Source organism: Theropithecus gelada, chromosome 13, assembly GCF_003255815.1.
Source record: "Theropithecus gelada isolate Dixy chromosome 13, Tgel_1.0, whole genome shotgun sequence".
NCBI classification, from domain to species: domain Eukaryota; kingdom Metazoa; phylum Chordata; class Mammalia; order Primates; family Cercopithecidae; genus Theropithecus; species Theropithecus gelada.
The window spans coordinates 2,290,466-2,302,734 of record NC_037681.1 but is presented as its reverse complement, the minus strand read 5'-3'; the positions used below and the strand labels follow the sequence as shown (position 1 = coordinate 2,302,734).

Here is a 12,269-nt window from a genome sequence, read left to right as displayed (position 1 = left end):
CTGGCCAGAGCTTCCAATACTATGTTGAACAGGAGTGGTGAGAGAGATGACCCTTAATTTCTATACCCTGCTGAAAATAATATATGGTATACAGGTGACATGGTTTGGCTCTGTGTCCCCACCCAAATCTCATCTCAAATTGCACTCCCATAATTCCCATGTGTTGTAGGAGGGACCTGGTGGGAGATAATTAAATCATGAGGGCTGTTTCCTCCATACTGCTCTCATGGTAGTAAGTCTCATGAGATCTGATGGTTTTATCAGGGGTTTCTGCTCTTGGGTCTTCCTCATTCTCTCTCTGCCTGCTGCCATCCATGTAGAATGGGACTTGCCCCTCCCTGCCTTCCACCATGACTGTGAGGCTTCCCCAGTCACATGGAACTGCAAGTCCAATTAAACCTCTTTCTTCCGTAAATTGCCCAGTCTCATGTAGGTATTTATCAGCATTGTGAAAATGGACTAATAAATTGGTACCAGCAGAGTGGGGTGCTGCTGAGAAGATACCTGAAAATATGGAAGTGACTTTGCAACTGGGTAACAGGCAGAGGTTGGAACAGTTTGGAGGGCTCAGAAGACAGGAAAATGTCTTTCTAATAGTCCTATGTTACAAATATTATAAATACTGCAAAAATGTTACCAAAAGAATAAAACTCCAGCCAAAATTATGTTAGCTCATCAATTTGAACTACAGCCACAGAACGTATGTAAGGTGGTCTTCTATTGTCTGTTTTATCCAACATACTCTTTCCTCTAATTCTGACCTACTGAATTACAACAGAAAGGGACATGCTCCCAGTTTGCTCTGAGTCTGTGTCCCTGGTCTATAGTCCTCAAACTTGGCTCAGAATAAAATTAACTTTGACTTAAATCCATAGTGGCTATTATTTTAACCTTTTGGGTCAACCTAGTTGAGAAAAATTTAAAAAGATCAAGAAAAGCATGTAGTTTCAAAATACTGGGGCAAATATCCAATCACCTAAAAGAGCTAAAAGTACGTCCATGTAAAGAGCAAGAAATAGTGGAGGTGAGGGCTGGGGAGGTGAGAAGAGTGTGCTTTCTGGGTAGTGGTCATCTCAGGGAAGGTGAGGGGAGTGTGCTTTTATCTCTTTTAAATAAAAAGACTTGAATTATTTGTTTCTTCCATGCACGTGCATATATAACTTTAAAAATAAACACCAATGTAATTTATTAACTAAGAAATAAAAGTATTTGATGATCAAGTCAGTTGGAAAAATTAGATAATTAGCTTCCCAAAAGACTAAAAAAAATCCACCACAAGCCACTGAGGCTTTAAAATTGTCTCCTCAAGACAGTAGAATTAAAAAAAAAAAAAAATGCAATAAAAAACACTTAAGGTATTGCCTTCAGTCCCCTGGGTGGCCATTCACCTTGTTTAAGGTCTCCGAGAGATTTAACATCAAGGAAGCTCCAACAGTATGCACTATCCAACTCCCTAATCTGTCTAACTGGAATCTCTGCCTTGCTCCCTACTGTTAAGCTGAGGCCAGTCTGGTTTAGAAGGAACCTTAACCTCTCTCCCTTCACCAAAGCTGGCTGCAGGCTACCAGCATTCTGTGCCTCCAGGATTGGGAGGGTTTCCTAAGAAACCCAGCTGTCCAAGCCTAAGCCCATAAAGTCCCGGAAGCATCAGTCACTCATAAATCTCACCTCCTACCCCAGTGCATAGTATCACCTTAACTAATCCAATGAGAGATTATACACATACTCCTCCCTGCAATGGCCAGATGAGGGACAAGAGTTGGCTCCATTTGAGCAACTGTCTTCCCTTCTACTTCCCAAAACCTGCTCTTTCCTTATCTCTCCCTATATTTAACTGGCTCCACTGCTTTCCTCCATCAGCTCCTACTAATTTATGATGTACTTGTATTACTAACACATTGCTTAATTCCTTTTAGCCTGATTCTTTTTTTTCTTCTTGAGACAGGGTCTCACTCTGTCGCCAAGGCTGGAGTGCACTGGCACAATCACACCTCACTGCAGCCTGGACCTCCCTGGGCTCAAGGGAGATCTCCCGCCTCAGCCTCCCACCTAGTTGGAACTACAGGTACAAGCCGCCACACCCAGATAATTTTTGTATTTTTTGTAGAGGCAGGCTTTCACCATATCGCCCAGGCTGATCTTGAACTCCTGGGCTCAAGGGATCTGCCTACCTTGGCCTCCCAAAGTACTTGGGATTACAGGCATGAGCCACCACACCTGGCCTAGCCTGATTTTCACCTATAAACAGGAATAATATTCCTTGAGGAGAGAGAATACCTGGTCATCTCTGCATACTCCGTAGTGCCTAAACTCAACATGCACTGAAACATTCTCCGAGTAAATAAACAAATGCACCTAAAACTACAATTCCAAGAAGGAATACTTGGTCAATAAACTCTCCTATTCCTGGACTCTCTGACCTAGAACAACCTTGAGGTACAAGACAAGGCCATGTGTCCACAACCTCGGGGAACCAGAAGATACAGCAGAAGCTGTCACGATGCAGATGGAAAGCAGGACATACCTGGAAGGAAGTGGGAATACAGACGAGGTTCAGATTCTCTTGCTTCACCCTTTCAGCTGTGGAAACAAAAGCCATATTGGCAGTTTTTCACTCTCCTCACTTTATTTTCCTTGTCATATGTGTTTGCTCAAATCCAACAGACAAGGGAAGATCTATTTCCCAAGGACAGCTGCCTTTCACCCTGTGTCCCCCTCCTTGGTGGGAAAGCTAGTGACTGTACTTCACACACCAGAAGATAGCGACACAAGAAAGCCTGGAGAGGTAAGCACTGACCACAGAAAGGAGAGTCAGTGTTTGCTATTGTTACATGCCTGACATTTTAAGAACTTTGTATATATGAATTCTTAATCCTAACAACCCAAAAGGTTAAATTATTTTCCCCATTTTGCAGATAAGGCAACTGAGGTTCAGAGAGGTCATGTAATTTGGTAGTTATACCACTAATAAGCGGCACAGCTGGGATAAGATCCCAGGCCGTCTAGCCACACAGTCTTAACTCCCCTATATTGCCTCTTCTAGGAAAAAGCCAGAACTTTACTTTTGCATTTTAGTAAAAAATATACTTATTTATAGGCCCCAGAGAGTGGCTAAAGGAGATTTATTTTTTCAATTTGGATTTGTACCTTTCAGGAAAGTTTGATTAAAAAAAAAAAAAAAAAGACTTCAGGAAAAACCTCTTATTAAAATTTCATGTCTTTTTAATCACTGAGTGCATCTTGGGAGGTTTGGGTGCCACTCTTACAAAATCCATAGTAACCCCTGTGCCCTGAAAGTATTCTCCAGATACTTGGTTAAGACTGAAAGGTATACAACACAAAAGCTCCTATTTGGCCAATGAGAAGGCTTCCAGAAGCCATCACACCAGCACTACAACCACTCCTTCATAACAAAGTGTTCCTGGACTTTCCCTGCTGGGCTCTGCCCCTTGGCACCTAGAAGAATTCGGCATTCAAGCAGGCCTCTCCTCTGGGCTTTGTTCTTACAAACAAAGAGCAGGGCAGTAAAACCTGTTGAGCAGTCACAGGGGCTGATAATTCCTGAGCCTTTCCTAAGCATAGAGACACCCTAATCAGTGTGAAATGAGCACCTGCAGGAACCAGCCATCAATGGCAGGAGCCCCACATCCACTCCAGGGGCATGGACAGGGCAAACCCACTGTGGCCTCAATTATCTGCCTGAGGAAGTCTGAGGCCACACACAGGACTCAATGGTAGAATGCCACTGACATGATTAAAATTATATTGGGACCTCGAGCTAAGTCAGCTCCTCCCCTCCAGCTGAGCAGAGTAAACAAAGGCAAGGACACCCTTCAAAGTTGGATGAACAGGCCCAAGATTCCCTCTGTCCACAAAAGAGCAGAAACAGCTGACCTCAGGTAGTCCCTCTCTCCAGCTCTGTACTGCTGAAGCCAAAAGGGCAATGCCAAACCTGTGTGCCACTTCCTCCCTCTCCTCTACCTCCCTACCCCATCATCACCCACAAAGCATCCAGTAGACAGTGAGAGAGCATACCTATTCGCTGCACAGCGTGGACAATTGTCGAACCGCTTCCAATTCCCAGCACTTGGTTATTCTGCCAAAAGGGGGGAAGAAAAAACAAAACTTATTAATACCATATTTTACTCCTTTGTCAGCCCACTTCCTAAAGCTATAAAATTATTATGAACAGCAATTCACCAACACAGGTACAAGACAGGTACCGTGCCTATTTTATAGGAACATAAACACTGAACCTCAATGCTGTACTTTAACCTACGCGTGGTGGACAAATGTTCAACAAGGCTCTCCTCCCTTGTTTCTGACACTGTCAACACCACCACTTCCTCCCTCCATTCTACCAAATAATTGGTGCAATTACTTGCAACTGAATAGCAACTTGCGTCACCCTCACAGAAATGGCCTGCATATAAACACTTAAAGATTCCCAACATTTCAAGCCAGCAACAGTGTGTTTAAAAAAAAAAAAAGAAAGAAAGAAGAAGAAGAAAGAAAAAGATTCCTGGCCAACCCCAAGGAGGTAATCAGAAAAACACTTTAAAAAAAAAATAAAATAAAATAGAGCCTGGAGCCTGGGTAAAGGAGGAAAGCTAAGGCTTCTGGCTTCAGTGTCTCCCACAGGCACCTTCAAGTTGGTAGCACCACAAGACACATCAGGCCCACCATCCAGAGCTCTCCCAAAGTCAGCAGACAAAGGGAGGGCCTGAAGTAACCTCAAAATAATAAAGTATGTCAGCATCTGCCTAGGTGACGCCACGGGGTGCTCATTTTGCATGAGCCTGCCACAGAGAAAATGGGAAGAGGGCAAAGCCTTAGTTAAGAATATGAAAAATAGTCTTCATCTGCAATAGGAAGGATCGTAATAGAGCAGAGCACTTCCTGAGTACAAAGTACAAGCAGACATCACAATACCGAGCCTACCACCTTAAGAAACAAAGAAGGTACCTACAAACAGACCAAAGACAGAGTAAAAGCTCAGCTGAGTCTACTAGACCACAAAGAGCAAAACGAGGCCAGGGTACTGAGCCTTTCCTAAGCATAGGAACTAATATGGAGTTCAGTGCCTAAGCAACTTCCTGACATCTATCTCCTGCCGGTGCAAGGCAAAGTCAACTGAACACCAAAGCGGCAGCTACCATGTATTAAGCACCTACCAAGAAGGCTTATAAATGTTAATATAAAGTCAAATCTCACAACAATCACTTATGACCCAGAGACCCACTATTAACACTTTATAGATGAGTTCAATATTGTAAGGAAAAACTTCAGACTTTGAAATGAGCAAAAGAGACTACTGGATATCCTTCCAATGGGATGCTGGAACCTGATTGTATTGTCTGACTTGAAGAAGGTATGTGCCTTTGTCTTTAAGATATATGACGACTCTATAGAGATACACTTTAACTTGCGGAAAACCGTTAACAAAGCAAGTAATTTTTGTTCATAGAAAAGCAAATTAATAGTGTTCTATGAGATACAATTATTAACATATCTTCTAAACTCATTTTAAGATTTTTTTTTTACTACATATGAGCTTATGGTTGACTTCTCCTGTTTGCTTTGAACATCTCCACCAAAACTCATGTTGAAAGTTAACTGCCATTATAACAATATTAAGAAGTGGGACCTTTACGAGGTGATTGGGTCAGAGGGCTCCACCCTCATGGGTGGGATTGGTGCCCACCCATAGCACCGCAACATCTGTTCTCTCTCACCAGATGCCAGCCCCTTGATACTGGACTTCGTAGCCTTCAGAAGTATAAGCCAAAACATTTTTGTTCATTATAAATTACTAAGTCTCAGGTATTCTATTATAGCAGCACAAAATGGACTAAGACACCTATGAACAGGTTCTAATAACTTTTCCAGTTCCCTAATTTAGTGAGTTAAATAAAATCTTTGACATATATTCATTTTATATATGTGTGATTTTACCTTTTTTAAATATACATACAAGATATAGATCTTGTATATATATTTACAAGACATATAAATAATATCAATGCCCCCTCCCGACACACACACATATATACAAACTCATCCTCAAACTCCTGGGCTCATACAACCCTACTGCCTCAGCTTCCCACATAGCTAGTACTACAGGAACATGCCACCACGCCCAGCTAATTTTTAAATTATTTTAAGAGACACAGTCTCACTGTCAACCAGGCTAGTCTCGAACTCCTGGCCTCAAGTGATTCTCTCAACTCTGCCTCCCAAAGTGCTGGGATTACAGGATGAGCCATTACAGGATGAGCCATTTCAATCAAATAAGCAACTTCCGGAAGTTCAATTTGCTGAAACATCAATCTACTTCAAATTTCTTAAGATTTCCAACAACTGATAAACAATTTATCTGACAAAGGAAAGCCCATAGTAAAACCTTCTTTTTAGGAAGAAGAAAAGTCCTGAAGGGCCTTCAGGACAAACAAGGCCACAACTAAATTCCTTCATTCCCCACAGGACAAAGGCCATAGGAATACTTAAAGTGAGCCCATAGGCCTCACGTTAGATATGGTCCTTCTCACAGTTAGACTACATCTACAACTAGAAAAGATTAGTAAGAATGACCAACAAATAGAGTTACCAAAAAAAAAAAAAAAATTCAAATACTAATGTCCCCACAACCACATACATGTACACTAAAAATGCTTCTATAGCCTCTCCTACCTACAGAAGACTTTACCCAACAACTTTTGTGTTACTGACCTGGTGGAAACTGCTTTTACTAGCTCACAGTTCCAAAGTCACTGAATACATCAGGGGCTTGGGTTATCAGAACACGGTTCGCACTAGGTCAGGATTCCACCTGTGCCAATGCTCTCAAGAAGGCAATGTGTCTAATACAGTTGTTTAGCTACCTGGACAATCTCCAAAGGAAAGGACTTCAAGACAAGTAAATGACACATCACAGCACAGAAACATTCAAAATGGCTAAATATCTCACATATAAAAATCTTCAAGCAATGAGAAAATGTCCTATGTCTGAGTGTGGAAAAACTCAAACTTTTTCCTCTGCTCTCACACCACAACAATTATCAACACAGAAGACTTCTGTAACCAAATGTATGGGGATTTCTCCCCATATCCCAAGCAAGCAATCTACTCTGCAGCAGACACCATCTGGGTATCCTCCAAATCAATTTCAACACTCTCTACTTGGAGATACCATAAGGTTCCACTGGTTGAGGGCTCAACTCCCAAGATTGCCTCCTCCTTCCTACCAAATGCAAGTTCAGGCCTCCAGAACTTCTGACTTGCCAGCCTCAAGTTGGAGTTCCCACAACCCTCTCTTTGGGTTTGATTAACTTGCTAGAGTGGCTCACAGAACTCAGGGAAACATGTTTACCAATTTATTATAAAGGCTATGATGAAGGATACGGATGAAGAGATGCATAGGTAAAGGCATGTAAGAAGGAGCACAGAGCTTCCATGCTCTCTCTAGGCACACCATCCTCCAGGGACCTTCATATGTTCTGCTCTCCAGAAGCTTCCAAACCCTGTCCTCTTGAGCCTTTTTTTTTTTGAGACTTTATCAAATAGATATGATTGGATCTTGGAAAAGACCAGGAATTACAAGGGCCTAGAAATGTGACTGGACAAAAATGGCATGATCCAATACTAGCAGACTGACTGGGGAAACCCTGCAAGGGCTGTCTGTTCAGATTCTTCACCTGCAGCATTCCTTCCTCCAGGCTATGGAAGAGGAACCCTTCTGAAATGGGGATCTTAATGACCTACAATCAGACAACATAGGTCACAGAATTTCTTTATGGCCAGCTCCAAGACAGAAAAGCATTGGGGAGAGAAAGGAGCAAGCGGAAGGAGGGCAGAAGGTAAGAGAGGAAGATTCTGTTTTCTGAGGCCTGCTCTGGGCCCTAAAGCACCCCAAATATAACAAAAGACTGTAGCAAGAGTTATGAGTGTTATGAACCAGGAGCCATGGATAAAAACATTGTGTGTATGTGTGTGTGTTTAAAATATCACACTAGATAGACTTAGCCTGACCTTCACACTTGACGTGAAGCTAGGAACTCTAGCTTTACAGTCATTCAATCACCAGATTCCTGGTTACCAAGCTTAGCCATACATTCATGTCACTCACAGTCCCCAGCAGGCAGGTGGCACAGAGGTGAATTCGGATGAATCAGACAAGCTCTGTGTAAGGTTCCTTCTTTGCCTTTTGGAAGAGACCAAGAATTGCAAGGCCCTGCCAGGCCTAAAGCTCTTCAACCATGTGATCCCTGCTGCCTTGGAATCAAATGACTGGCCCAGGAATCAGTGTCCTTGCCAAAGCCAACCAGAGGTGACCAAAGGCTGCCTATGAGGTGGCCCAACAGCAGAAGACTGCCAAGCAGGCCCTGCTAGAGGAGTGGCCCCATTCTAATGGGCAATATTAAACCACATGTATGCGCAACATCAGAACTTCCCTCAGCTTGTCGAATGGAGTAACTCTGGAAATACTACTTCTGCTAACCAACTAGAACCACCGCCCATCAGCTTCCTCAACCAAGCCAGTCAAAAAACAAAGCCCAGGCTCCAAAGAGAACAAAGGGATGAGGCTACAGACGTTCAGAAGAGCCTAGTTCTGAATGGCGGCCCATCCTGGGTAGCTACACCCCCAGAAACAGACAGAGCTGGGCCCAGGGTGGCTATACAAAGGATTCACCTGAGAACTCTCCATGTTTTCCATCCACCCAGACATGGAAGTGGTTGACATATTGGAACTCCAATGGACTAGGGAACAGGAAGCCCTACTCGCCAGAGATTCTACACAAAGAACCTCCAATAACCCCAACACTTTCATATTTGTGTCCACACTGCACACAATTGAACATACATGTACTGGGCAGGCCCCATTGTGACCAATGCTAAATGAAAGTTAACTGCCCTCCAGGAGCTTACCCTTTAAGGGGCTGGAAGAAATGAACACACAGATGACCAAAACATAAGATACAACATAAAGCACATAAGAGGCGTGAAGTGCTACAGAATCGCGGAAAAGAATTCTTCCTCTCCTTAGGACACTAAGGAAAAACTGAAAGGAGGAAATGGACTTTAAGCCAAACCCTGAAGGGCATATATGACTTTAACAGGTGCCCCCAAAAGGTCACTGTAGATCTCCCCAAAATCGCCTAACTTCATGAAATGTGGTCAGAATCCAGTGTTTTGGGGCTCTAGCCTAAGGTCAGGGCCTGCAGATTTTTATTTAATCAAATACATAACTATAACACAAAGGTCAGGGAGATGTGCCACCAAATATTAACATAAATTCATTAACTGAACAACTTAGATACGGTGCTTTTCTAATTGTATTCTCATGTGGATTACATTTAACTATTAGCTATTCACTTTATGCAGACATTTTGAAATTTCAGCTTATTGTCTCACTTTTACAACTGAGGCACTGAATCCCAACGGTAGGGTCAAATTAACACATTTTACATTATCTCTGTTAATCCCCATAGAAAATCCTATTGCCAATCAGACTTGCAACAGGCTACACCAGAACAGGGTAGCAGTGGAAAGGGTAGAAGAGAACACTGGAACATCCCTCCCACAGAACTGGCTGAGCCACAGGTTACCACACTGTCCACTCCCACTCAAACACGCTGTGGTGAAGCTCATCAAACATCATCTAAGCAAAATAATTTTGTTGAGTAAAGCATTAACAAATGTAAAGAACTATTATCGGAGAAGAAAAGAGACTCTAATACCACTTTCTAATAAGTAGAAATGAGAAATAAAAAACCAGTAAGACCAAGGAAACTACACCACAGGGCAGACATACTCCACTTGGCTTCCTTATTACAAATAAGATAATTAACTTGATTGCTGACAGCAAAACCACCTGGATTTAAAAAAAAAAAAAAAACTCCACTAACAGCACCATGCCACTTAACAAACAAGTAGGGACCACGACCTGACTGAATAACAGCTAAACATCTCTGCAGCCCCGCCTTAAAAAATAAACCAGCATCCTCCAGACTTAGTCCACCCCGCCCTATGGAAAGAAGGAAGTCTGAAGCCCCGGGTCTTCCCTTCCTTCCAGGAGTTCACTCAGGGGCCGGCGCGCACCAAGCCCAGAACCTCCTTCGACTGAAATTTCAAAGCACTAGCAAACCAACTCTCCGCCGGCTTCCGGGTCAGTAACGAGAAATGAAAACCTCTCCGCAGTCCCAAAGCCCACCATTTTCCATTTATTGATAAGGAGAACACAAGGCAAGCGCCTCTAGCCCCCATTCCAAACATGAGACAACACCAGGCTCCACTTTGCAAACTGTTCCAGCTAGACAAGGAGTCTTTCGAAAGCTCAAATATTAGAAGATTCGCCCCTAACCGATTCCACATCTAAAAGGTCTTTAAGGAGCAAGGAAGACGGGTCTAAACTCGGGTAAAGTGCACACTCTCTACCCTCTCACTCAGCCCCCGCCCTGCCAGGAGGTAGGCGCGCCTCGGCAGCACCCAGAAAGCGCAACAGGAGCCCAACACGCTGAGGACACGCTTCCCGCGCCCCACGTCCCCAGGTGCTCACCCTCACGTGGTTCTCCACAGCCGCGCGGCCCGCCAGCTTCTTGGCCTCCTCGGCCTTGGACATCGTGGAGGGGGCCGGGCAGATGCTGTTGGAGTCCCCGCAGCTGGTGCTTGTGTTGCCAGCACCGCCACGGGTCCCGGACTGTGCACGCCCCGGCAGCCGCACGTGGGAACCCGGGAGGTCCCAGCTGTTCCCTCCTCCGCCAGAGGCCGCGCCCCCGGCCCTCCCGGGCAGCGGGGCCAAGACCCGCCCGTAGAGGGTGCTGAAGGGCCCGGGGCGCTGCATCCCGACACCTCGCTCCGGCCTCCGCTGAAGTCCCGCCCCCGGCTCCCCCGGAAATCTGGTCGCTTTCGCACACACTCTGCGTGCCCTGCTGCGCGGGCCTTGCTGGGAAGTGTGGTTCTATGGCTTCGAGGACCGCTATCTGCGCCTCAGTCTGGACTACCAACCCCATAATGCTCTCCGCGACGAGATGCGCAATCGCCGGCGACGGGCTCCGGCACTTCGCTCTGTGGGAATATCAGTGTGGTGACTGCTTACCCGGGGGAAGTGTTCTCAGGCCACGATTAGGTGAAGGCCAGGGATATTTCTGTTCGCCCATGCATCCGAGAAAGGAGTGTTAGACCTGACCCTGTTGTTTCTCCCAGCAGTGAGAACGTGGCCATGGACGAGAATTCCAAGTAGTGGCACTTCTGTAGACGTCGCGGCCCTTTTGGGGTTACTACTACCCAGGAAACTCACATGCGACACGGGCGCCAGCTGAATTCCATCTAGACCCCCGCAGACCCAAGGTCACAAGTTGAGAACTCCCTGTCGTAGACATTCTTCTGCACCTAGTGGTGGAGCAGGTGGAGCTGCACCTTGCTCCGCCCATTTGGAGACTGGTTCTATACAGATGAGTGTGCCCTGCAGCGATCCTGCAATCTTTGGTGACTAACAAGGACTTACTGTGAAAACAGATTTATCTTTTCTTCTCTACCTTTAAGGTTTCTTGCTGTGGAGAATAGTTAAGGGACGAGGAATTCTTATTGTCCCCATTTTACAGGCAAAGAAACTAATACTGACCCCAACCTTACCGACCACTTGGAGGTCCCTAAAAACACATGACCTTTGTGTTTCTCCGCTGTTAGTGGAATCCTTTCTGTCTGCTCATGAACTCATCTTCAAACGCATTCCAGGCCTTCAAAACTCTTCTGTGAGCGCAAGTCCCTGGTATGGGCCACTGTTAACTGCCGCTTATCACCTGGATTTTCTTAACTGTGCTTTGCCCCCTGAGGCTGTGAGCTCCTGAATCTTCACCTTTGTCTGTAGGAGGAAAAGTTTTTTGAGATGATATTTGAATCCTTCAATTTAGGCCAAATTCAGAACATAGCAGAAGGTTCTGGCTAACATGCAGAAGTGTATGACTGGACTCCCACTACTGTTGGTCTGCAAAGTTGAAGGCTACTGTAGGCAAATGTGTCACCTTTAATGTATCTCCTTAGGAGCAGTCTTTCACCTTATTCATGCTCCTCGGCACCCACACCAAAAGATTGATGAAGCAAATGGTAGCTAGTCTCTGCTTTACCCTGTCACCCCTGGCCTGAGGACCTTTGAACCATTTTAAATGCTCTACCTGCCAGCCTGGCCATCTATGCACTGCTTGCTCCATCTACCCTTCTGACTCAGCTGAAATACCACCTTCTCAAAGAAGTCTAAGTGACCACCTCATCTA

General features: G+C 44.8%; 1 protein-coding gene across 1 annotated transcript in view; it reads right to left on the bottom strand.

The window, feature by feature from the left end:
* The window catches only part of RPIA (ribose 5-phosphate isomerase A), a 54,182-nt gene extending 43,307 nt beyond the window's left edge, over nt 1–10,875 (bottom strand). Inside the window, exons 1-3 of the mRNA XM_025354858.1 lie at nt 10,556–10,875; nt 4,036–4,096; nt 2,525–2,580 (exon numbers count right to left, since the gene is read on the bottom strand). Coding sequence (XP_025210643.1) covers nt 2,525–2,580; nt 4,036–4,096; nt 10,556–10,840 — 402 coding nt within the window. The 5' untranslated portion in view covers nt 10,841–10,875. The remainder of the gene's footprint in view (nt 1–2,524; nt 2,581–4,035; nt 4,097–10,555) is intronic.
* Nucleotides 10,876–12,269: the final 1,394 nt, after the last annotated feature.